The sequence below is a fragment of the Castor canadensis genome, chromosome 18 (assembly GCF_047511655.1).
Source record: "Castor canadensis chromosome 18, mCasCan1.hap1v2, whole genome shotgun sequence".
NCBI classification, from domain to species: domain Eukaryota; kingdom Metazoa; phylum Chordata; class Mammalia; order Rodentia; family Castoridae; genus Castor; species Castor canadensis.
This window is the reverse complement of record NC_133403.1, coordinates 2,396,156-2,421,800: the sequence shown is the minus strand read 5'-3', so window position 1 is coordinate 2,421,800 and position 25,645 is coordinate 2,396,156. Positions and strand designations below refer to the sequence as shown.

The window sequence follows — 25,645 nt, the reverse complement described above, 5'->3', positions numbered from 1 at the left end:
CACCCAGGACAGCTTACTGTATTGGCATATTTGTTTATTGAAGTGCCAGCAGGAATTTACCCTGGAGCAGTTTTCCAGCTCTCCTCCCTTAGAGGAACTGACACAGAAAACACCTCTGTCAAGGTCAGCCGTGAAAACACAGCTCACCCAGCTCTTTGTTCTAATTAATAATCCCTGCAGCAGGGACACCAACACTGGTTTTGGCCTCGGGGGTTTTTGTTTTGCTGGCTGTCATTTGCATTAAGGGTAAAGCACCGTGAATAAATACAGGTGCTGGATCTGGCCACAGGCACATACCCCTTCATGAAGGTCAGGTTGGTGTGCCTGTATTCCTGGCATGTGTTGACCTGAGTGCCAGGTGTACCAGGACAGATGGCAGGGCCTCAGGCCAGTGCTGATGACCCAGCTGTGGGACCTGATCTCTACCCGTGACACCACCTGTCTTGCCCTCTTTCAGAACATGGCATTGTGCCAGTTACCAGTGATTGCCAGTACCTGTTTCCTGCCAAGGTTGTCTCTCGCCTGGTAAAGTGGGTGACCATGGCCCATGAGGATTACATGGTAGGTGAAAGAGTGGCTGTCCTGGGACTGTAGGACCACATCACCTCTTAACTCCTGTCCCCCACCCTCACCAAAAGCAAAGGAATTTGACTAGGGAAGCCAGCAGCTTACTCTTTGTCCATGGTGCCTGTTCTAGGAGCTGCACTTCACCAAGGACGTTGTGGAGGCCGGACTAGCGGGGGACACTAATCTCTACTACATGGCACTTGTTGAAAGGGGCACAGGTTGGTAATTGCTCTGCTAACCCCAATGGGTCTAGTCAAGGGGAGCCGCCAAGAATCTCACAAGTCTGGAGGTTTCCCAAGGGAAGCAAAAGACCCTACTGTGCTTGTGGGAGCTGAGGTCCACGGAGGACTTGAACCACTACACGGTTCCTCCTTTCATCCTCACCACAGTCCCAAGTGTGGGCAGAATCAGCCTACTTTACAGCTGAGGAAAGCCTGGCTCTCTGCCCTTTGCTTTGCTGATCTTGAGTATCAGATCTCCTTCCTCCTCCTGCACAAAAGGGCAGGGGTGTTGCTCTCAGGTTGTATAGGGCAGGGGTGCAGGACCTTCCTCCCTCTTCCTCAGTCCCCGCACTCCCTTTAGAGGCATCAGAAGCTGCCATCTGACTCTGCCAGGGCCTCCTGCTGGAGCCATCCAGAGGCTATGCTCAGGCTGTTATGCTGTTGTCCTACCAGCCCCAGCAAACCTGGTGCTGCCCACAGGGTCTCACCCCCAGGTTCACTGCTGTGGCCACTGAGCTGAGGAACCTATCTGTGGTTTTATATTAGTCTGTTTCTGAGTGCTATAATACAATTCCTGAGACCAGGTGTCTTATAAAGAAAAGTTTCTTTAGCTCACACTTTTGGAGGCTTGTTTTGTTTTGGTGGTACTGAGGTTTGAACTCTGGATCTTACACTTGATAGCCAGGCACTCACACTCGACTCATACCTCTAGCCCCAGCCTTGCTGGCAAGTTTTTCTTGTGGGAACTAACCAGAGTTCCAAGAGAAGTTACAGTAATCCCTTCAGAGGGCGGTATCCCTCCCAACCCCTAAGACCTAATTACCTCTCACTAGGCCCTGCCTTGTAAAGGTTCTGTGACCTGTCACCACTGCCACACTTCTAGCACATGAACCTTTGGGGAGATGCACTCAAGTCATCCAAACCATAGCAAGTTCTAAGTGCCTGTTGGTAGAGAGGAGAAATGTCACCCTGTGAAAAAGACAAAAGCCATCACCAGAGGAAGCGTGAATATAGTAAAAGATACAGATATTTCACTATATGATTACGAACACAGCTCTGACGTCAGGCAGTCTGGCTAAAGGCAGCATCGCTGTCTTTGTGAGGACGATCGTTCTGATAGAACCCTTGTTAGAATCAAATAAAATGTACTTCAAGGGGATAGCACAGTGCCTGGAATACAGTAAGTGTTGGCTTTTGAAAAGAATTTCACAAAACAAAGTATCTAAAAGTGAAAGGAAGAGAATAGAAAAAAAAAATACACTTGATTGATGTAACTAATACAAGTTAACAACAATATTGTTGAAAGGAAAAAACAGATAGTAAGCTTTCACCTGGAAGAATCCTTAACCTGCTAGCAAATAAGTGACAAACTGGGCATGGTGTCACAGGCCTTTAATCCGAGCACTTAGGAAGCTGAAGCAGAAGGACCAAACGTTTGAGGCCAGCCTGGGCTGTATTGTGAGACTCTGTCTCAAAAACATCTTTACAAAAATAAAAAAGAAATGACAAACTTCTTTCAAGATAGCAAACTGAACTTGTGGGCATACACAAGATGGACTGAGTACCGGGGAGACCAGCAAAGAGAACAAAGCCCTTGAGGTGCCAGTGTACTCTGCAGCTCATGGCTTAATAGGTGACATCTAAGCTGGCCTGGGGTCCACTGGGGAGGCTATCATGGCAAACTGGGTGACAGACCTGATTCTTCTTCTTCTCCCCTCTCTTCCCAGCCAAACTCCAGGCCGCCGTGGTGTTAAACCCTGGCTACTCCTCCATCCCACCCATTTTCCAGCTCTGTCTGAACTGGAAAGGAGAGAAAACCAACAGCAATGATGACAACATTCGGGTAAGGGCCACAACAGGGTGACAGGAGCAGAGAACCATCTGGAGAGGTGGGCCATGACAGAATCTTCCACAGCTGAGGACATGGGCTTGGCAGGATTTGTGGAGTGTAAAAAAGGAGAGGGCCTAGACCCCTCTCGCCCTCTCACCTCCCTCAGGGCCCACAGCTTTCCCCGCTTATACAATAGGAGTACTTGGCTTAAAGGTTGCCATCTTGGGGTTCTGTGAGAACGTGAGTAAACTCAGCAGCGTTACTGGAGCATTGGAATGAGGTGATGGCGGGCTAAATACAGCTGTCACTTAGGGTCACACCTTCTGATAGGATTCGGTAGCAGCCTTACGGCCACGGAGCACATTTTAATCCTAGCACCTTCTCACTTGGGTCTCAAGATTGCTTTTCTGCACAGCTGTCTTCCTGGCTCTGGTCATTTGAAGCAGGGACAGTTACAGGTGAGGAAAGGCCTCAGGGTGGACGAGGCAGTCTGGCTTCATCGCAGGCCCAGCAACTGTAGAGGTTCTGGTTGCAGTTCTTGTTTATAGTAACCTTGGGGCCTGCCAGGGACAGTAGCCCAGCCATTGTGGCCAGCCACGTGTGGGAAGGTGGCACTGAGGCATTGGCTTTCCCACCTGCACAGGCCATGGAGAGTGAGGTCAATGTGTGCTACAAGGAGCTGTGTGGCCCCAGGCCCAGCTACCAGCTCTTGACCAACCAGCTGCAGAGGCTGTGTGTGCTGCTTGACGTCTACCTGGAGACCGAGAGCCATGACGACAGCGTGGAGGGACCCAAAGAATTTCCTCAGGAGAAGATGTGTCTGCGACTCTTCAGGTGAGGCAAGGATGAGGGCTCTGGTAACTTCTCATGAGGATTTGGAACAAAGATCAGAGACCTGCAGGAGGCTAGGTCTTAGTGTGTGGGTCTGGCATGGTGGCTCCTTTTCTGGTGCACCTGTCTGTTCACAGCAGAAATTAAAATCCTGCTGCCACATTTCCCAGAGAGAATCCTCTCCCTCCTTCCTAAAACATCCCTAGCAGCCTGGGTCACCTGTCTTCAGGAACCACAGGAGGAGGCCACCCACCCTACACATGTAAGCAGCACCAGGCCCTGAACCAAGAAGATGTGGCTGAACCTCCGCTACTTCCTGTGGGAAACTAGGGTCTTGCTCTTGACTTACGAATGAGTGTTTTAAGCTGGTGCATCCCACAGACCCCAGGGAGTCTGCTGTCATCTCTTGGGTGCTCCTTGGGACATGTGGCAGCACACAGGGAACCATCTCCTGAGGGAGACTGGTGCCGAGGGCAGTGGCCATAGAGCAATCAGTTCTGTTGCACACTGAGCCAGGCTCCAAGGGACTGAAGTGGTGGAGGTGACACCTTCCAGCTTATGGTGAATCAGAGGTAATTCATGGGCTTCATAGGAAGCTCCTGGATGATTCCTTTTTGTTGTTGTTGTTTTTTGTTTTGTTTTTTTGCTGCACTGGGGTTTGAACTCAGGACCTACACCTTGAACCACTTCACCAGCCCTTTTTTTGTGAAGGGTTTTTTGAGATAGGGTCTCGTGATCTATTTGCCTGGACTGGCTTCAAACCACGATCCTTCTGATCTCTGCCTTCTGAGTAGCTGGGATTACAGGGGTGAGCCACCAGTGCCAGGCTACTCAGATAATTCCTGACATGAGTCAGGGACCCTGAATATGCCAGCAGGTCCTGACAGTGGGTATTTAGTGTCTGGGCTCAGCACCTCTGCCTACTTTCCCTTTCTCTTTGGTGTTGGATCCTTTCCCTCTTTCATCCCCTAATCATGTTTTGTTCTTTCAAAACCCCAGAGCCCAGTGCTCATGCCTCCTTTCCCTTTGAACAAGGCAGTGAGGAAGAGCAGTGTCCGGGTTGTAATCTCTTTCTAGTTGGAATGTCTCCTTTGTGCCTATCCCTCACCTTGTTCCCAAACAGCTGGGTCCAGCTTCTGGCATCTGTCCCAGCATTCTCCTCCTCTGTCACCTCCACTGGCCTAATTCATCGTGTTGTCAATAATAGCCAGCCCCAGCCCCAAGTGGCTTCAGGGAGGCAGAGCTGACACCCGGTGTTGGTCTTGCTCTCCCCTGTGAATCTGTGCGAGATCAGAGCTCTTCCCACTCTCCCAGCCACTGTAGCACATTTCCAGGGTGGGAGTTTTCATACAGCTGTGCTTGCTTCCTTTTCTCAAAGGGTTCCCGAGGACCTAATTACTGAAGTGATGAGCAAATCTGTCAGTACTCTGAGATGTCCCTTTGGTGACTCAGATCCTATTAATGACACAACAGTGGGTGGGAGACGTGAGGCTCATAGCCTGGTGTCCAGCTGACCACTGGGGTTGCAATCGTGTCAAGGGGCCAGGATACATAGCACTAGTGTGGGAAGCAGGAGACCTGAGGTGCAGCTTGGCCTTGGCTGGGGACTGTTGGGCTGAATTGTCTCCATCAGAACTTCCCAGATGTGCCCAGGTGACTGTGTCCTTCTGGTGTTGGTTGGCATATGATGTCATAGATATGAGTCAGGACTCTGGGGCCGGAAAGAGACCCCAAAATCTTCAAATTTTTGCCTTTGTGAGTAGGGTCTGTACTGAGTGCCCCTGCCCCTTGTCTGTAAAGCAATGCCTATCTTAGGTTTTACTGGGAGGATGAAAATCAGTGAGATGAGCTGCATAAAGTGCCAAGCCCAGTGCAGGGTAGGTAAGCCCTCAACCACTGGTGGGGAATCAAAACCTTCCCTCTCCCCTCTTTACAGTCCCTGCCATACACAAAAACACATGCACACTTCCTTAGGCCAAGACCAGGTGTCACCATCTGTTAAATTGACCTTTTATCAGTCATAGACAAAAATGGGAAAGGATCCCTTCTTCACTGGACCTCATTCCTTGTGGAGTTGTGTGTTCTGCGACGTTTTGCTTGGGGACCCAGAACTACAGCTGAAGCACCTAAGGTTCACAGGTTTCAGGCTTTGGACACAGGCCTTGCCTGGCCTAACCATGACTCTCAGCCTTCCTTTGTGGCACGCAGCCTTGGCATCACACCAGCTTTCAGATTTGACTCTGCTCCTTCCTGGCCACACAGTATTGGGCAGATACATCACCTCCCTGGGCCTGTTTCTTCATCTGTAAAATGTATAAAATGACAGAAGTGGTACCTAAAGGTAGTAGGTATAAACCCACAGCCTTGGCAAGTGCTAAGAGTCTTTTCACTCCCAGACTCCTACCTGCATGGGAATCTCCCTACAAAGGGGATTTTTAGATTTTTTTTCCTTACTTTTTAAAATTTACATTAATAAAATATTTGCTGTTAAATATATAAACAACAATAATCTAAAAGGACAAATCTAAAATTTTGCCTGTCCCCAAATGCCCACTATAGTGAAGGCCCTTCCAATTCTGTGTTCACACATTTGCAAGCACATAGAGACATCTGTGCAAAATAAATGTCATACCTTACTGTGCTGTGCTGTGATTTTCTCACAATGTCCTGTGTGGTGTAACTGTTAAGTTTTCCACAAACAGCTAGGTGGCATTCCCTCGTGTGAACCATAATTTATTTTGCCAGTCTGGAAGGCGTGGGATTAACTGCTCTCTCTTTTCTTCTTTCCCCAGGGGTCCAAACAGGATGAAACCATTTAAATATAACCATCCTCAGGGATTCTTTAGCCATCGCTGACCTCCCTCTCAGCCTGTTGTTCCCCCAGGGCTCTGGCCCTTGATATTTTCTAAAGATACTAGCAGATTAAAGTGTCGCCTGTCCAATTGCTCTTTGTCTTGACTACTTGGTGAGGTAATTTGCTTATCTGGAAGGACAGATGGGAGCCACAACACAGTATGAAACAACATTTGTGGGTGGGCTGTGGGCTTTTTTTTTTTTTTTTTTTGGTAGTACTGGGGTTTGAACTCAAAGCTTCGTGTGGGTGGATTTTTTAAAGGTGTTCAAAAAAAGCAGAGTGCAAAGTGATGCCACCACTTACCTGCTTGTCCACACATACCTTGTTTGTTTTTACTGGGGGGGGGGGTCATTATCTTGGTTTTCTTTATCCTCCTGCTATTAAGAGATTGCAGGAGAAGCCATAGTCACCAGAGCCAAAAACTCCCCCACTCCTCTTCTTCTCGTCCTCTCTTAGTCCCTAACGGCCAGCTTCTCTGATCACTGGCTGATACAATGTCTGGTCGTGCAGTGGGGAAGACACATGCATCACAGAGAATAATCCTAAACCAGCATGATTTCATTGTCAGTGTGACCAGTGTTGGAGAATTTCATGCGTAGCCATTGGCCAGTGAGTGAGGTCAGGTGACATTGGAAGAGAGCCTTCATGGTAATATGGCATAAGTGCCTCAGAAATTAATGGCTTGACTTGCAAAGGATTAAGAGAAATTCTGGGAAAATGCAAAATTGTCTCCTTTGGAGAAAAGAGAAGATACAAAATATGTCAAAACAGGAGCCAGGCATGATGACTCACAGCTGTAATCTTAGCACTTGGCAGTCCAAGGCAAGAGGATTGTAAATTTGAGGCCAGCCTGGGCTACATAGTGAGACCCTGTCTCAAAAAAAAAATAAATAAATAAAAGAATTGTTCTATAGTTGCAAGTAAAATCTAGTTGGCTAACTTTAAGACAAAATGACATTCCTTATCAAACTTCTTTCCCTTCACAACATCTAAGTTTGGTCTCTGCTATAAGTGTGTTTATTTCAAGTGGACTATTACTGATTATCCTGTCCATGGGTCACCCACACCTCTGATATAAAAGCTGTTTTTCCTGCTCTCAGATGATCACTGAGCATGCCAGGGGTAAGGATTTTCTGAAGGTGAGCTAGGAGACTCTTAGCCTTGCCTGGGTCCTTCATTTTAAAGACCTGAGTTCAGCAAGACAGAAGATAGCAATTAAATATGACCACCTGAGCCTTTCCTTCGTGCAAGGTGACGTCATTCCTTTGAGTTCCAGAGGTGCTATCCAGCCAGAGGCCCTCAAGCTACACATGTGTGTCACTCATCCTGAAGTACGAACAAAATTGCATGTTGCCAAGCCCCATTCCAAATGTACCTGACTCAGTTCATCTGAGACGGGCTGAGGGGGTGGTGTTTTGTTTGGTTTGATTTGTGCTGGGTGGGGGGTACATTGTGGCATTTACAAAAGTTCTTACACTATGTCAGGCACCAGTTGCTTACACCTGTAATCTTAGCTACTCAGGAGGCAGAGATCAGGAGGATTGCGCAAATAGTTTGCAAGAGCCTATGTAGAAAAAACCCATCACAAAAAAAGGGCTGGTGGTGTGGCTAAAGGTGTAGGCCCTGAGTTCAAACCCCAGTACTGCAAAAAAAGAAGAAAAAAGTTCTTATAATTTATCACACTTAAATTCACCCACCTCCCTTGTTTTTCCCCTCCCCCATTCCTGGAATAGTTTCAGCAGGTATCATTTTTCCATTTACATACATGTGTACACAGTATTTGTACCATGTTCACCCTCCCATGTGTTTTTGTAGGGTGTTACTATGTAGCCCAGACTGGCTTTTATCCTCCTGCCTCTGGGATTACACACACACACTACCACGCCCAGCGGGAAGTCTATTTTTAACAAGCTCCCCAGACACAATTTGCCCTAGTCTCTTTTTGGAAGGCACTGCCCTCCCCATTTTTCTTGGTGACTGTACTAATGCAGGAGGGCTGGATTCTCTGAGCAGATGTCTGTCTACTGCAGCCCAAGCCTCTGGGCATTTCTTTCTGTCCATAAAGAAGGTCTCCTCATCTTTTTCCTGACCTGCTTGCCTGGGACTTTGTCCCTGCTGGCATCCCCTTGGTCTGGCCACCTTCAGGCCTTGTATCTCACTGCCTGTGCTGAATGAGATTAAAACAGGATCTAAAAATAGTTTTAATATCCCCTGCATTGCAGCCTCTGCTTCTGGACTTGGCTGGAAGGTGGCCAAACTGATTGAGCACAACAGCTCATCTCTAGAAGGAAGCCAGGGACACAACTGCAGAGAAGGCTGGGGAGGCCTGGGGTGCATCCTGTCACCCTCCAGAAGAGAGTTTCTCTTTTCAAAGAGCAGATACATGAACAAAGAAATCTCTTGGCCTTAAGGAGGAAGGTATTGAAGCAATTGAGAAACGCAGCCCCTTTGAGCTGCTTGAGCCATTCATGCCAAGGGTGAGCAGGTCAGGGGAAAGATTCATCTAGAAGCTTCTTCCCCAGTCGGAATTTTCTGTGGCCTTCCTGTAGTTTCTACACCAAGCCACATACCAGACCAAGGCCCTGTCTGTCACTGTCCTCCTCACCTCACACCAAGAATTCAGCCCAGGTTGCTTGACGGTTTATTTATTTATTGCTGTGCTGGGCATCAAACCAGGTTCTCATGCATGCTACACCCACCTGTCCTTGTCTTTTTAAAGCTGCCCTCCGTGTTCTTGACTTCTGTTCTCTCCCTCATTTTTGTCCTGCGTTACCCTTGCCTCTTTTCTCCACAAATCCAAAAGCCACTTTTCATTTCAAGGGTGTTCTTGGTGATCACTCTCATGAAACAAAGCCTAGAAAAATGCTGTCATAGGAATGAATGGAGTGGAACTTTATCCCTGTGTGTGTGTGGCCCTGACTCTGTCTCGTGCATGTGTTCAACAGCCTCTGTGATGAGAACAGACATGAAGCATCTCTTTTGTGTGAGGCCCTGTGTGAATCACAGGCTCACATTTATTGTCCTATTTAATTACAACAGGCTGCCAAGTGTATACTGTGCTTTCATCTTTTTGTGTGTGGGTATGTGATACTTGGGCTTGAACTCAGGGCCTACCCCTTGAACCATTCCACCAGCTCTTTTTTGTGAAATACATTTTTTCGAGATAGAGTCTCTCTGACTATTTGCCTGGGCTGGCTTTTGAACCACGATCCTCCTGATCTCTACCTCCTGAGTAGCTAGGATTACAGGCATGAGCCACCGGCACCTGACCTGTGCCTTCATTTTTACAGAAGCAGAAACTGAGGCTCAGGATGAAATGACTTGTCCATGTTCTCACATCTCTCAAGCCACCCACTCAGCTTGAGCCCAGCACAAGGCTTTCTGCCTCTGAGGCTTTTCCTGAAAAAGTAGCTTCAGGCTCAGTGCCCACCCAGGCTGGCACTCTTTCTGGGCCGGTATATTCTAGATTCAGTACACCCTAAGGAGCCTGATGTTACAGGTTGGTGTCAAACTGACCCATCTAGGTCCTTCTTCCCCTCAGCACCTGTATGACCTTAGGCAGCCTAAATGTTGGGGTCATCATGGTAACCGTAGGTAGCCATAGAACTTTCCTCCCAGGGTGGTTGTGGGGATTAAGAATCAACTTTCAAGCCGGATGCTGGTGGCTCACGCCTGTAATCCTAGCTATTCAGGAGGCAGAGATCAGGAGGATCACGGTTCAAATCCAACCTGGGCGAATAGTTCAACAGACCCTATCTTTAAAAAAAATCACAAAAAAAGGGCTGGTGGGAGTGACTCAAGGTGTAGACCCTGAGTTCAAGCCCCAGTACCACAAAAAAGAAAAAAGAAAATACCCAACACAATGTAGGGCTGGTGGAGTGGCTCAAGTACTAGGGAGCACCTGCTTAGCAAGTGAGCTCAAACCCCAGTCCCACCAAAAATCTAGTTCTGCTCAGGACAGTGGAAAGAGAGACTTTTCACATCAGCCTAGAGAAGGGGTCTCTTGGGTGAGGATGGCTTTTCCTGATCATGTGGCTTTTCCCCCTTCTTGATTCTTTTCTATTTTGAATATTATGTAATATGTCAAACCCTCTTCATTCTTTAAGTGAGTGTATTATATTGATTGATTTTCTTATGGTGAACCATCCTTACATTTCTGAAATAAATTCCACTTAGAAGGCTGAGGGTGTGGCTCAAGTGGTAGAGCTCCTGCCTATCAAATGCAAGGCCCTGAGTTCAAACTCCAGTACCACCAAAAGAATTTTTTTTCTTTTAGTCATAATACTCTGGTTTTTTTTTTTTAATGGAACACTTCACAAGTTTGCGTGTCATCCTTGGACAGGGACCATGCTAATCTTCTCTGTACTACTACAATTTTAGTATCTGTGCTGCTGAAGTAAGCCTAAGATACTCTTTTTAAAGTTCTCTTGATTTTGCCTTTTATATTGTTGAGATATTAGTCTGAATTTCTTTCTTTTTTCCCTATTTCTTTCTTTCCCTCTTTATTTTTTTTTATCCATTTTTTTCTTTTTTTTACACAGGGTCTCATTTTGTAGCCCAAACTGGCCTCAAACTCATGATCGTCCTGCATCAGCCTCCTGCTTGCTGAGATTACAGACATTCACCACCTCACCTGGCTATAGACTCTTTCTTGGAGTATCTTTTCCTGGCTTTGTCATTAGGGCAATAGAATATATTTTGGAAAATGTTCCCTCCTTTTCTATTTTTTTTATACCAGAAGAATTGGTATAAATTCTCCTCTAAATGTGTGGTAGAATTTACTGGGCTTGACTTTTTTGGTGAACAGTTTTTAAATTACTAATTTAATCTCTTTATGATAGCTCTATACAGATTTTCTGTTATTTCCCCCCTTGGGTCAGTTTTAGTAGTTTGTATCTCTTTAGGACTTTTTTGGGTTTTTGGTGGTTTAGGGCTTTGCTAGGCAGGCACTGTACCACTTGAGCCACTCTGCCAGCCCTTTCCATGTTGGGTGTTTTCGAGATGGGGGGTCTCAGGAACTATTTGCCCAGGTTGGCCTTGAACCACCATCCTCCAGATCTCAGCCACACAAGTATCTAGGATTACAGGAGTGAGCCACCAGCACCTAACCTTGTTTAGGACTTTTATTGTAAATTATCTGATTAGCAGCATCTAGAGTTTCTCTAATACTCCTTTTTCTTCCTCTTAGGTTGGTATTAATTCATCGTCTTTCATTCTCGATTTTAGTAATTTGAGCCTTCTCTTCTTTTCTTAGTTTAGCCAAACTAACCAATTTTCATTTTATTTTTTGAAAGAACGTCACCTTATTCTAATTCATTCACAAACAATAAAATCACAACAGCTGTTTTAAGGAAGCCACACAAACTCGGGGCCTACACCTTGAGCCACTCCACCAGCCCTTTTTTTGTGAAGGTTTTTTTCGAGATAGGGTTTTGAGAACTATTTGCCCTGGCTGACCTTGAACCTCGATCCTCCTGATTTTTGCCTCCCGAGCAGCTAGGATTACAGGTTTGAGCCACCAGTGCCCAGCTCAACTACATTTTTATGCTGACAGTTGATTTTCCATTTTTTAATTGCAAATCCTTAGTTGCACTAATCCATTTGCAAATCCACACAGTTTCAATACCACATTGAAATCCTCATAGTACCTAACGTTGCCCTGGTTCTGGGCGCACTCCTAAAACTGAGGGATCTCACAGAAGGGCAATTCAAACTGCCGATGCTGCCGTCTCCACTGGGGTCCCTAAGACTCCTGGTGGATGCTGTCAGGTCTTGATGGCTCAGCACAGAACCCCCGTGTGTGCCCGACAGCTGAGCCCCCCTGCCACGTGAGCTGCAGTGGTTGCCATCAGGGCCATCAGACCTGGCTTCCAGAATGAGGAAGCAGATCCCGAGCTGTGGGCAGTGTAGCTTTGACTTCCCAAGGGCATGGCAGCTCGGCATTCTGGAGGTGTGACACTCCGAAAAGCCTGCAAAGAGAGGTGGGACCAACTTTTGGTTGAATTGATTTTGTCCTATCATTTTTCTATTCAGTGTTTCATTAATTTCCCTTTGGATTTGTTTGCTGTTTTTCCAGTATCTTAAGGTGAAAACTTAGGTTGTTGATTTGAGGTCTTTCCTTTTTTTTGGGGAGGGGGGCAGTACTGGGGTTTGAACTCAGGGTCTCATACTTGCTGGGTAGGTGCTGTTACTGCTTGAGCTACACTGCCCGTCCCCTTTCTTCTTTTAAATGTAGACTTTTATGGCTATAAATTTTCCTCTAAGCATTGCTTTAGCTGCATCCCACACGTTTTCAAGCTCTGACTTCATTTTCATTCATCTCAGAGTATTTTCTAATTCCCCCTATGGTTTCTTCCTCAAATCACTGGATATTTGGGAGTGTGTTCTGTAATTTCCAAATGTTTTCAACATTCCCCACATCTTTTGTTATTAATGTCTACTTTCACTCTGCTGTGATTAGAAAACATATTTCATATTATCCTAATCCTTTAAATGTACTGAAGCTTTTTATATTTTTGTTTATTTATTTGTTTATTTTTAGAGATGGTCTTGCTGTGTGGTCCAGGCTGGTGCCAAACTCCTGGGGTCAAGTGACCCTTCTGTGTTGAGTCCTTTTTAATGGTGTAGTAAATGGACTATCTTGGAGAATGTTCTATGTGTACTTGACACTTGAGAAGAATGTATATTCTGCTGTGTACACAGAATGTTCTATAGGGGTGTTGGGTCTTGTTAATGTAAGTTACTTAGGAAACTAAAAATTAGGGGTTTTTTTTCAGTATGGGGTTAGAGCGCAGGCTCCACACTTGGCACTCTACTGCTTGAGCCACACCTCCAGTCCTTTTTGCGCTAGTCTTTTTGGACATAGGGTCTTGTCTTGGTTTTTGCTCAGGCTGGGTCATGAGCCTCTGGACTGCCACTGTACCCAGCTGTGAGTTTTCTTTACTGATTAGGATGTTCACTAATGTAGCTGCAATTTAATTTGCATAGTCAGTGTATGTGCCATTTTTCCAAAACAATCCCGGGGTGGGGTAAACATATTTTTTGTTTAAATATTTCTGTACCTACCTGATTATTTATTTAAGGCACATTCCCTAAAATGGCATACCTGTTTATAAAGAATCTAAACTTTTAAGGCTTCTGATATATTTTAGTAAAATGCCTTCCAGGAGCTGGGTGCCAGTGGCTCACGCCTGTTATCCTAGTTACTTGGGAGGCTGAGATCAGGAGGATTGTGGTTCAAGGCCAGCCTGAGCAAATAGTTCTCAAAACCCTCATCTCTAAAATAACTAGAGCAAAATGGACTGAAGGTGTGGCTCAAGCAGTACAGTGCCTGCTTTGTAAGCACAAAGCACTGAATTCAGACCTCAGTCACACCAATACACACACACACACACACACACACATATATATATACACATACACATATCCATACATATATATGTGGGAAGGTTTTGTCAGAATACCTTCCAAGCATTGGTTCTGGAAAATTCAGGTTTCTCTGCACATCCATTAACACTGACTATTGCAGCTCCTTTGGACCTACTGCTATATGCCCTCAAGCTTCTGTGGACATTTGTCATTGCCAATGGCAGCATCCATTCCTTTTTCTCCCTCTAACACTAACCTATTTTCCTTTGGGAACCCCTCCCAAACTCTCAGTTTCAGTTCAAGGCACCTGACATATTCTCCCATCTCCAGGAATAAGCAAGTGACCCCTGTCTCACTCATCAGCAGCCCCTTCATGCCTAGCCATAAGCACTGGCTCAGTCAGCCCAGTGAAAACCAAACAACCCTGGACGTTCCCTAGATTATTCTCCTAGGCCTGCCCTGAGTTTGTCTAACTTGTGGGATGTAAGCCAGCTGCCTCCGCAGTCCTCATGGATGCCTTGCCTGAGAGGGAAGCCTGGACAAGACAGAGAAATGACTGAGCAGCCTGAGGATATATTTGATAGTTTCCCTGGAAACAGCCATACTCAAAGCAATTCAGCCATCTTTGTTTTTTGGGTTTTTTTTTTTTTTTTGCAGTGCTGGGGTTTGAACTCAGGGCCTTCACCTTGAGCCACTCCACCAGCCTTTTGGTGATGGATTTTTTTCGACATAGTGTCTCACGAACTATTTGCCCCGGCTGGCTTCCAACCTCAATTCTTCCTGATCCCTGCCTCCTGAGTAGCTAGGATTACAGGCGTCTGGCCAGTTCAGCCTTCTTGAACTCCTTGGTAGAGCAAGCCAGTAAATTTTGCATGACCATCACCAGTAGTATTTTGCTTAAACTAGTTTAGTTCTATGTTGATCACTGCCAGCAGAAATAATGCTGATGAATATGTAAGCCTCCAAAATATCCCCTCAGGAGTCAGGGGTTCAGAATTCTCCAAAACATTGCTGTGGGGTGCTGCTCCCTAGAGTGCTTCCCATTCTCCCTCCAGGCACCTTAAAGTGCAGAACGACTGCCCATCAACTCTGATACCAGTTACAACTAAGCGGCTTGCTTTGCCCAGTGGACTGTCAGAAGATGCCTGTAATCACTTCCAGGGAGAAGTTTCAGGAAGTGTTCAGTTTGTCACATTTCCTCTCTCCTACCTTAGGAAGCCCGAGTCTAGACAGATCCCTTTTTAGCTTGGTCTTGGGTTGAGCATGATGAACAAAGATTCTTTCTTTGTGTTTGGCCATTTTTAGATGTTTTATTATTGCAGACCTGTCCTTTCTGAAACAATTCCCTGGAGGAAAAAAATGAAAGACGTTTTCATCAATCCAGCTGTATCTGCTGAGCCAACAGCTAGCTAGCAGGCAAGGCACACTCCTAAAATAACTCCTTTCTACATACTGTCTGTGTCCCCCAGGACTCTGGCTTCTGACAAGCAATTTTTTTAGCAAATTAACTTGATTGTTTTTTTCTGAAGTTTGTTCTCTTGCCAATGGGAGGATGGTTTTGTTTGACAGATGGTTAAAGTCAGGCAGGCCTGGTTGTTATAATCCTGACTACACACTGGGAATACTTTTTGCCACTTAGGTCAAAAAGGGAAAGACATCCAGATCAGACTCTCCTGCCCTGCCTGTACCACTTGACGCCTTCAGGAAAACAGTATTGTGTCATTAAGGTGGGACTGGGCTGGGCCTGAGGGGGTTGGGGCTTCTGGCACTCCAAATATCATCAGTGTCTGTCTGGTTTGGGTGTGTTTGTGTAATATATTCCTAAGAAAACAGATGCAGCCAGGCTCTGGTGGCTCACGCCTGTAATCCTAGCTGTTATCTCAACAACTGGTACTTGTTATCATTAGAAGCAAATTGGGACACACAGACAACTGTAGCTTTGTTTCAAACAAAATACAGGGGGAACAAGAAATAAATAAAAATAATAATACAGGGGGATTTATTTCCTGGGTCCCAGATCCCAGCTTGCTATTCAGATGCTATAGATATGTGCCTGGTTAGATGAAGGTTGGATTTCCCCACAACAGAAATGCTCAAAAAATTAATGCTCAGATTTTCATAGATTTGAGGATATTTGATAACTTGAGTGATGAGCCAATCAGAACCATTTCTAAAATGGCATCTAATGACCCCTTTGAGGCTGGGGGTATAGCTCAGTGGTAGAACACTTGCCTAGCATGTGTAAGGCTCTGGGTTCTAGCCCCAGCACTTCAAAAAATGGATCTTTTGCTTGAAATGTGACCACCCAAAACCGTCTTGGCATTCTTTCTTTTAAAACTTCAGACCTTAGCCGGGTGCTGGTGGCTCACGCCTGTAATCCCAGCTACTCAGGAGGCAGAGATCAGGAGGATGGTGGTTTGAAACCAGCCCAGGCAAATAGTTTGCAAGATCCTATCTCAAAAATACCCATCACAAAAAGGGCTGGTGGGGTGGCTCAAGGTGAAGGCCCTGAGTTCAAACCTCAGTACCACAAAAAAAAAAAAAAATTCAGATTCAGACCTTGTTACTGGTGGCCAGTGACTCACAGCTGTAATCTTAGCTACTTGGGAGGCTGACATCAGGAGGATCACAGTTCTAGGTCAGCCTAAGCAAATAGTTCACGAGACTCCATCTCCAAAATAACCAGAGCAAAATGCACTGGAGAGATGGCTCAAGCGGGAGAGTGCCTCCTTTGCAAACACACAAAGCCCTGAGTTCAAACCCCAGTCCCGCCAAAAAACAACAAAAAAAATCACCAAAAAGACCCCATGTAAATCTACAAATGGACCACAGCTCTCAAAATCATTTCCAGTACCTGTCTGGTGGCTGAAACCCCAGTGACTCAGGAGGCTGAGGCAAAAGGATTACAAGTTTGAAGCCAGCCTGGGCAACTTAAGTGAGACCATGTCTTAAAATTTTAAAAATAAAAAGGGATCAGAGTGTAACTCAGTGGTAGGATGCTTGTCAAGTCAGGCCCTGGATTTAGTCCTCAGTACCACACACTCACATCCAGAGAAACAGTGGAGGCTAATTAGGTAACTATGGATAAAATGTTCCAAATAAAGAGGTCACTGTCACCTCCACTACAAGTGTTAGCTACTTGTGGTTCTTTGTGCATACAGCTCCTCCCATCTAACACAGAGCCCTATACACGAGACTTCAGCATCCCCCTAGAGCCCACCTGTTAACTTCAGTGTGTGTTAGTTAGAATCACCTGGGAGGCTTTGACAGGCCTCCCCTCAGATTGTGAGGGGACACACAGTCTCTAGTACTACAGAGGCCCTGCACTTGGTCCCAGACCCACAGAGAACTGTGATCCTTGTTCGGCCCCATGCCGTCTTGGGTGTGTCATCTAGACCTCCCCTTGCCCCTGATTCCCAGGGGAAGAGAACAAATAACACAGGCCGCACTTTGATTTTAGAAGCACTTGGTTTTATTGCACAGAAGCAATTGAAAGTGGACTCCAGTGGAAAGTGTGCCCTGGCATGACTCTGTGGCCAGTGCCCAGCCCCTGCCTGCTGCAGCTCCTCCAGGATAGAGCTCTGGGCAAGGGCCTGACCACTCCTTTGGAAAACAGAAGGCATTCTGGGAATAGGTTAAGACATGTCAAGCATAATGCATTTCTAACTGCTCATTCATGATTGCGGTCATCTGTCATACAGCTGTACATACGGGAAATAAATGCACTTATTTGGAAAGGAAGGGTCAGTTTTCGTAGTCAAGTGTTTACCTATGGCATTCGGCATACATTACATTCAGCTACTTAAGGTATCATAATTGTCCATCGCCTGGGGAGGGTGTGGGGCGTGTGTGGAAGGGGTGGGGGCTGGAGCTGGGTGTACCCTCTCCTGCTAACAAATTGTTAAAAGTAATTCCTGTTCAGTGAAGGAGGAGCCATCATCCAAGCAGAGTTTCATCTTACAGAAAGAAAAGGGAGAAAAAGGGAGAATTCGTTACACTGGCCCTTGAGCGCTGAGACCCTCCTGAGTTTCTTTGGCTGCTCTGGATGTTCGATCCTCCCTGTCTTACTTCTCCCCCGTGGTGACCTTGTCCTCGACAGCCTTCTCTGGAGGCTTGCTGTCTTTTTGGTCCGTGCTAGAGGATTTTTCAGCCTTTTCCATCTTGGGTTTGCTGGGCGTGGGGGCCTCCTTGCTGGGCTCTTTGGAAAGGCTCTTGTCATCCTCCTTGGCCTTGGCCTCCATTTTGGATTTCTCCTCAGGCTTCTTGGCCTCTGTGGGCTTCTCTTCCTTGGTGTCCTTCTTCTCTGGTGCTGCTGTCTCTTCCTTCTTTGGCTTTTCCGGTTCCTTCTCTGCTGGCTTGCTGGGTTCTTTGGCCTTGGCCTCTTCTGGCTCCTTCTTGGCCACCTCTGTCTTCTCTTTGGGTTCAGCCTCTTCCTTTGTCCCCACTTTAGCGGGAGCCTCCTTCTCTGGGGTCACTGCTTTTTTCTTATCTCCAGCCTCTTCCTTCTTGGCTTCCACTTTGGATTCCTTGGGTTTTTCCACAGCAGCTTCCTTCTTCTCCTCAGCCTTTGGAGCTTCCTTCTTGGGCCTCTCATCTTTCTTGCTGTCCTTTTCTTCGGTTTTTGGCATGGCTGGAGTCTTCTCTTCCTCCACCTTCTTTGGGGGCTCTTTGGCTTTCCCCTCCTCCTTCACAGGGGACTTGGCCTCTTCCTTGACAGGGCTTTTGGATTTGACATCTGCAGGAGATCTGGCTCCCTCCTTTATTGGAGTCTTAGCTTCTGGAGACTTCACATCCACAGTCTTGGCCTTCTCAGGGGACTTTGCCTCTTCCTTCACTGGGGACTTGGCCTTCTCTGGAGACTTAGTTTCCTCCTTCACTGGGGACTTGGCCTTCTCTGGGGACTTAGCCTCCTCCTTCACTGGACTCTTGGCCTTCTCAGGGGATTTCACTTCAGCTGGTGACTTAGCCTCTTCTTTCACTGGGGACTTGACCTCTGGGGACTTTGCTTCTTCCTTCTCTGGGGATTTGGCTTTCTCAGGAGACTTGACCTCAGCTGGAGACTTGGCCTCTTCCTTCACTGGGGACTTGGCCTTCTCTGGTGACTTGGCCTCCACTGGTGACTTAGCCTCCTCCTTCACTGGAGACTTGGCCTTCTCAGGGGATTTCACCTCAGCTGGTGACTTGGCCTTCTCTGGTGACTTGGCCTCTTCCTTCACTGGGGACTTGGCCTCCACTGGAGACTTTGCTTCTTCCTTCACCGGGGACTTGGCCTTCTCTGGTGACTTGGCCTCTTCCTTCACCGGGGACTTGGCCTCCACTGGAGACTTTGCTTCTTCCTTCACTGGGGACTTGGCCTTCTCTGGTGACTTGGCCTCTTCCTTCACTGGGGACTTGGCCTCCACTGGAGACTTTGCTTCTTCCTTCACCGGGGACTTGACCTTCTCTGGTGACTTGGCCTCCACTGGAGACTTTGCTTCTTCCTTCACAGGGGACTTGGCCTTCTCTGGTGACTTGGCCTCTTCCTTCACCGGGGACTTGGCCTCCACTGGAGACTTTGCTTCTTCCTTCACTGGGGACTTGGCCTCCTTTTCTGGAGATGCAGCTTCTTCTGCTTGGGGAGACTTTGCTTCTTCTTCACCCTCTTCTGCTTCCTCCTCTTCTCCCCCTTCTTTCTCCTCTTTCTCTTCTTCTTCAGTCACTTCTTCAGTCACTTGGATCTCTTCTGTCTGTTCCGCCACAATCACTGTTTCCTTCTCTGACTTTTCTACCACCTTGATCTTCTCTTCGCTCTTGACTTTTATGTGAGTGGACGTGGAGGGAATTTTCGGGAGTCCCTCTACAAGAGAGAAAGGACTCGGGCCAAAGCCGATCCGACACTCTTCGCCTTCCAGGAGTTTTCTGCAGAATGGACAATGGAACATGTCACTTTTAACTCAGAGCAGATTTGTAGGGTTGGTCTTCCCAGATTTACCAAGAGCTCCATGGCACTCAATGACATGGATGTTGTTAAAGGAAAGAATGTGAGTGAATGGTAGTTCTCTCTCTTATTTGATTTTCTTTGCCTTTTCTTTTTATTATTTAGGTAGGCACTTTGAAATTATTTCTTTATTTAAGTGCTAGGGATTGAACCATGGTAGGCACATGCTCTGCCACTGAGTTAAATCTTCAGCAGTAGGTGACTTGAGAATGGAGAAAGTCACTTAGCAAATCATTCCGGTGACCACCCAGAAACTACACCTCCACCCAGCCCCAACGGGCTACTCTTCTTTACTGCAGCTAATGCTGCACTTTGTAAAACAAAATAACTTTTTTTCCTCCCTGAAAAATGGTCCTCAAGAAGAACTCCTACATTAATGAAAGTTATATTTATTGTTCCTGACTAAAACACTATTCAAGAGAAAATGGGGCTGGGAATAGCTCAGTGATACAGCACTTGCCTAGCACACGAGACCCTGGGAGAGAAGGGGAGGGAAGAGAGGGAAGGAGAGAAGAGCGGAAAAGCAAGACCAGATCTGGGAGCAAGCAATTCTATATTCATAAATTTAGTTTAAAAATTCTTAGAATGTTGCCATTTGAATTTCTCCTGTTGCCTTTTATTGTCATCTTTTGGGTTTTAGGAATAAGTGGTAGCAGCAGTTTCTCCTCTTGGCTCTGCTACCCACTAGATGGTGACCTTGGCCAAGCCACAAACTCTTAAGGTCTCAGTTCATCATTGAGAGTCATGAGTCCCCATCTCAGAGGCTGTTTCAGTGAGATAATGAATAAAAGGTCTTGGCAGAGAGCCAAGAGTAAGTGAAAGTGCTTACACTAGTGCTTACAAACTAGTGCTTCCCACATCCAACAATTTACAAATCACTGGAGAGCTTGTTAAAATGCAGATATTCCTAAATAGGGCTTGAAAGCCGAGGCTTAGCACCTGGTTAGAACAAAACGCTTTCCACCACCCCAAGATCCCTGGCCCACCTCACCTATAAGCAGCAATTTCAATATCCAGGGCCATCTTGACGTTGAGCAGGTCCTGGTACTCTCGGAGCTGGGTCGCCATCTCCCACTTGGTGTTCCTCAGCTCCGTGTCCAGCTGCTGAATGGCTTCCTGAGAATGACAGATCATCAGCCAGCCAGTGCCTGGGCTTTCAGCACCAGGGAAGCTGGAGCTGGCTTTGTAAAAGCTACAGCAGCCCTGTCCAGCCAGGCTCACTGGGGACAAAATCCCACCCTGTCAAAGCTGCAGGGTCCTCATTTGTGGACATGAAAAATCTATAGCAAAAATCTCAGCCTGGAATGAAACAGATCAGATGCTGTTCTGTTTGTAGAATGATGAGTGAAGTCTTCCAGATCTCTTAAGGTTAGAAAATGCTCCGTGAAGAGCTGGAACTGTAGCTCAGTGGTAGAGCACTTGCCTAGCTAGCACTTGCAAGGCCCTGGGTTTGGTCCCCTGTGTTGCAAAACCAATAACCAAAAAAATGCTCAGTGGGAATACAGCCTTATCTTGCCCTTTCTCTCAATTGCTTCCCCCAAAGGGCCTGCCATTGTCAGGACTTGGAATGTATCTATCGCTGACCTGGTGACTTAGTGATACAAAAAAGATATTAAATAAATTTAGGATGGGTGCCTGTGGCTCACGCCTGTAATCCCAGCTACTCAAGAGGCAGAGATCAGGAGGATCAAAGTTCAAAGCCAGCCTGGGCAAATAGTTCTGCAAGACCTTATCCCGAAAAAAACCCTTCACAAAAAAGGGCTGGTTGAGTGGCTCAAGGTGTTGGACCGACTTCAAATCCCAGTACCGCAAAAATATATAAATAAATAAAGATTGAAACTTTTCCCCCAACCCAAGCCCTGTTGGGACCACCGCTTTAATGTGAACTGTTAATGGATGTTCTGGATGCTTTTAATTTTTCCCTTTTTGTTTCCTTATTTCCTAACATCTCTACTATCACCATTTATTACATATGTTCTTTGAAAGTGACATTTTACTCTTGCAGGTTTGCATTGGAGGAAAGAAAGAGAAAGCCTTCCCCAGGTCACCCAGAGACACTGGTTATGGTTATCCCACTGTGACTAAGACCCTGCTGAGCTTCTGTCTCCTTACCCTTGACAGCTTTGCAGAGGAGGTGGATTATTTTGTTTGTTTGTTTTGTTTCTTTTCACTACAGAGAAGAAATTTTAATTCAGAATTTCAGACAGGCAGATAACTCTCCTGGAATCACACAGCTAGAAAGTACTGGTACGTCTGACTCCCAGACCATGGTCTTAACCACTACATCCTACTCAGAAAGGGGCAATGACTTGTCCAGGGTCACCCAGCCAGGTAACCCTCTGCCCTTCCCCTGCCCACCTGGTAGGACACAATGTCAGCCTGATGACGGTCCTCCAGCTCAGAGCGCTGCCTCTCCAGTGAATCCTTGGTGCTTTTCAGTGCCTCTAGCTCTGTGGTCCTGGCCTGGAGCTGACGCCGATACTCAGTTATTTCCTCCTGTGCTGAGCGCATGGCATCTGTATTGACCTTGGCTGCCTCTGACAGTCGGTCCAACCTCACTGGGTGGGGAAGGGAGTAAGGCATAGGATTAGATGCCTGGATTTGGGTTCCAGTTCCTAGATTCAGAAGGTGACCCACACGGGTTGAAGGATCTACCTGGTGCCAACTGCCATCCTTTAACCCACCTGTGCTACGGGGTAGGCCAGTGACTGCTGCCCAACGCTACCCAGCTAATGAGTGGTGGGGAGGATTCAAATCTAGTGTCTATCTGGCTGTAAAGACCAGACTGCTCCCTCAGCTTGGGATCCATAGCTGTTGCAAGGGGGAGGAGGCCCCCATTTCTGGTGCCAATGCCTGGTCCAGTTCCCCAACAAGGAGCTGGTATTTTCAGATATAAGATCTTAACTCTGAGCTGGAGGCTGTAGCTGGAACAAGTTAGTGAGCCTGTGACCTTTGGAGCTCTGGTAGCAATCAGGTTACCATGTCACCATGGTACCTTCTTTGTAGATTTCTGCGCAGAGTCCAAGGTCACTGCAGTGCCAGATGCCTTCATGGTAGCCCTCTGTCTCTCCCTCTACCTGGCTGGCTGCCCACTGTCTAGCACAGGAGCCTCTGAGCCAATGTCAGCCACACCCTGGTCCCTGCCAGCAACTGGCTCCTGGGTCCCAGGAGGGGGTCAAGGGGAGGACTGAAGACTGGTCTCTCTCCTGAAAGTGAGCATCCTGAATCCCCAAGGAGTGGCACCCAAAGCCTGAGTCTTGGTGGAGAGAATCCAGCAGGTACGGCCACAAGTCCTGGGATAGTCTGCCTGAGTGAAGGGCAAGCACAAGAGAACAGAGGTGTTTCCCGTGGAGGAGCCTTACTGCAGAGATGGGGGAAGTGACCATTCTGCCACTGCAGGGGGATGGCAAAGAAACCCAGAAACTCTAAGCAACCAGATCCCAGCATTCTGGCTTTGCCTGTTGTGCTGGCAAAGTCTTAGAAACCATCCAGGTAGGTGAGGATTCTGACATATTGAGGATCACATGCTCGATTGAAAACCATTCAAGCCTCAGAACAACGCACACATTTACACACAGTTTCAGGAGTGATTCTGGAACCTCTCAGATTGGGAAAGAACCAGGTGCCATTCTTTCAACCGAAAAAGTAATGAAAACCAGACAGGGCCAGTTGTTGGTCAAGGTCATCCTGCAGCTACTGGGCACAGCTTCAGGGCATCTGCAGTCATGCTGACTCAGGACTGCAGGGACTTTGGGAAGAATGGGTGGGGAGGACACAGGAGGGCCCAGCCTCCCTGAGGAGAGGGGATATTAAATAGCAAAGAGGCTGCCTCCTCCACCTGCAGCCATTGGTGGTGGTGGTAGTCCCCCACCCCGAGGATGTGCAAACGCCCCACCCCTTCCATCCCCCACTGCAGATTAAGGTGGGGACTTTATCATTGAGCAGGCAGTGGGGAGGAGCCTGGTAAAGGTCAGAAGAATGGGGTCCCACCCCATTGCAGGGTGCAGAAAAAGGGGATGGAAAGCGTTGTCAGAGAAGCCAGCACTGCCCTGGATCTGGGGGGGTTGGGGAGGGAGGTGACTGCTCTGTTCTTGAAGAAAGACCCATCTCAGACTGGAGTCGCCTAACTCAGGATGGGGAGCAGACGGGCCCTAGAGTTAAAGTGCAGGTATTAAATGTAAAAAAAAAAAAAGTCTGGAGAAGGGTAACCAAGGCAGAACAAGAGTTAGATGAGTCCCCTAAGAGAGCCAGAGCAAAACTGCTACTTGACAGGCGGCATGCACTTTGCAGGGGGCGACAGCACGCCCTCGGGACTCCAGATTCGCCGCCTGGTCAGCAGGGGGCGCTCCCTCCCCCGCAGCTCCCGACCCCTCCTCCCCCCGCTCCCCGCCCATCCCCGCGCGCCTGCGCACCTCGGAACCACTCCTCGGACTGCAGCGTGCTGTGCACCGCGTGGCCTTCGAGCTGCGCGCGGATCTCGCGCAGCGCCGACGTCACGTCGCACTTGAGGGCGTCGCGCGCCTCGGCCTGCGCTTGCGCCTGCGCGGCGCCGCAGCCCTGGATCTGCCCGAGCAGCTCGCCGACCTCCTCCTGGTGGTGGCGCCGCAGGTAGCCGCACTCCTCCTGCAGCGCCTGGGCCTTCTTCTGCAGCTCGACCCGCGCCGCCTCGGCCTCCTGCGCGAAGCGCGCCAGGGCGCGCGCCGCCGCCTCGGCCTCCTCGCGCTGCCGGGCCTCGTCGTCGAGGCGCTGGCGCACGTGCGCGATGTCCTCCAGCAGGTGCTCTTGCTCCAGGCGCAGCTGGCCGCGCGCCGCGCCCAGGCGCAGCACGGCGCCGCGCATCTCGCGCACCTCGCGCTCGTACAGCTCGCCCATGGCGGCGCGGCCCGCCTGCTGCTGCCGCAGCGCCGCCGCCTCGCCCTCCAGGCTGCGGTTGTGCGCCTCGAGCTGCCGCACCTTGTCGATGTAGCCCGCGAAGCGGTCGTTGAGCGCCTGCAGCTGCTCCTTCTCGCTGCGCGCCACCACCATGCAGCCCTCCGGCCCGTTGCTCAGCGTGTCGAGCGAGTCGGTGCTCGAGGCGGCGCCCGCCCCGCGGAAGCGGCTAGGCGAGGCCGACACGGAGCTCACGGATGTCCGCGCCCACGAGTGGAAGCCGCTGGAGGAGCCGGCCGCGGAGCGCGAGCCGCCCGCGCCGCCCTTGCGGCCCAGCGCGTAGTGCAGCGGCGCGAACGGGGCGCCCAGCAGCGCATCCGCGCCGCCGAAGCTCATCATGGCCGCAGCAGGTGCGGGCTGCCGGCGCGGAGCCGGAGCCGGAGCCGGAGCGTGAGGCCGGGATGGGGCAGGCGGCACTGCGGCAGCTCCGGGACGCCGGCTCTTTTATAGCCGCCGCGGCCCCGGGCCGGCCCCTTGGCAGTGGGGGGCTGGGGCGCGCGGCCCCGCCCTCGGCACCTCCTCCCCCGCGGCCCGGGCCCGGCTCCGCCGCAGTGAGAGGGGCGGGGCGGGGGACCGGGGAGTGAGCGGGGTCGCCGCAGCGTCAGAGGCGCCTCCCGAGGTCAAGGCAAGGGCTAGAGGACTTTCGGAGTGGACACGCGGGGACCCCCCCCCGCTAATAAGAGAGGGGTCCCCAAATGGGCGATGGAAGACTGCAGCCATTAGGATGGGACGGCCCCTGCATGGCAGGAGTGCCAGATTTTCCTAATAGGGGGTGCAGAGAGTGCAGTCAGCCCGGAATGGGGGTGGGGACCAAGGCAGTCCTGAACGAGGGCATGGTGGGCACCACAGAGTATAGATGGGGGACGCCGAGCTGGAGGCACAGTGGTCACCCCCCCAGAGAGGGATTAAGGAAGTCTGCAACCCACTCCGGAATAAAGGGATGGGGACCTGGAATTGGGAAGGACGGCAAAGGCTACCCCGAATAGAGGTATGGAAGACACTGCCGAGAATGGAGAGAGGGAACCCCGGGTGGGATGGGGACACAGTTCTCCAAAATGTCTCCAGTG

The 25,645-nt window shown here is 48.8% G+C and overlaps 2 protein-coding genes and 1 non-coding gene across 8 annotated transcripts in view; 1 reads left to right on the top strand and 2 right to left on the bottom strand.

The window, feature by feature from the left end:
* Positions 1 to 6,392, top strand: part of Thoc5 (THO complex subunit 5) — a 30,366-nt gene extending 23,974 nt beyond the window's left edge. For all 3 annotated transcript variants that reach the window (XM_020156483.2, XM_020156482.2, XM_074061177.1), the window contains 5 exons: positions 458 to 561; positions 698 to 785; positions 2,516 to 2,631; positions 3,263 to 3,453; positions 6,243 to 6,392. In XM_020156483.2, coding sequence (XP_020012072.1) covers positions 458 to 561; positions 698 to 785; positions 2,516 to 2,631; positions 3,263 to 3,453; positions 6,243 to 6,306 — 563 coding nt within the window. In that variant the 3' untranslated portion in view covers positions 6,307 to 6,392. The remainder of the gene's footprint in view (positions 1 to 457; positions 562 to 697; positions 786 to 2,515; positions 2,632 to 3,262; positions 3,454 to 6,242) is intronic.
* Positions 6,393 to 10,601: 4,209 nt separating this feature from the next.
* LOC141419077 (U6 spliceosomal RNA) lies at positions 10,602 to 10,704 on the bottom strand. The gene has a single exon (XR_012443747.1). It is a non-coding gene; the product is annotated as a U6 spliceosomal RNA (small nuclear RNA).
* Positions 10,705 to 17,121: 6,417 nt separating this feature from the next.
* Positions 17,122 to 24,972, bottom strand: Nefh (neurofilament heavy chain). Of its 4 annotated transcripts, none has more exons than XM_074061394.1 (5): positions 24,062 to 24,972; positions 22,008 to 22,207; positions 20,641 to 20,765; positions 19,111 to 19,570; positions 17,122 to 19,050 (listed from the first exon to the last, which is right to left on the bottom strand). In XM_074061394.1, the coding sequence occupies exons 1-5, from the start codon at positions 24,915 to 24,917 to the stop codon at positions 17,737 to 17,739; spliced, it is 2,955 nt and encodes a 984-aa protein (XP_073917495.1). In that variant the 5' UTR covers positions 24,918 to 24,972; the 3' UTR covers positions 17,122 to 17,736. The 4 variants fall into 4 exon arrangements, with proteins under 4 accessions (XP_073917495.1, XP_073917496.1, XP_073917497.1 ...); XM_074061395.1 differs by having other exon boundaries at positions 17,122 to 19,128; positions 19,189 to 19,570; XM_074061396.1 differs by having other exon boundaries at positions 17,122 to 19,128; positions 19,213 to 19,570.
* Positions 24,973 to 25,645: the final 673 nt, after the last annotated feature.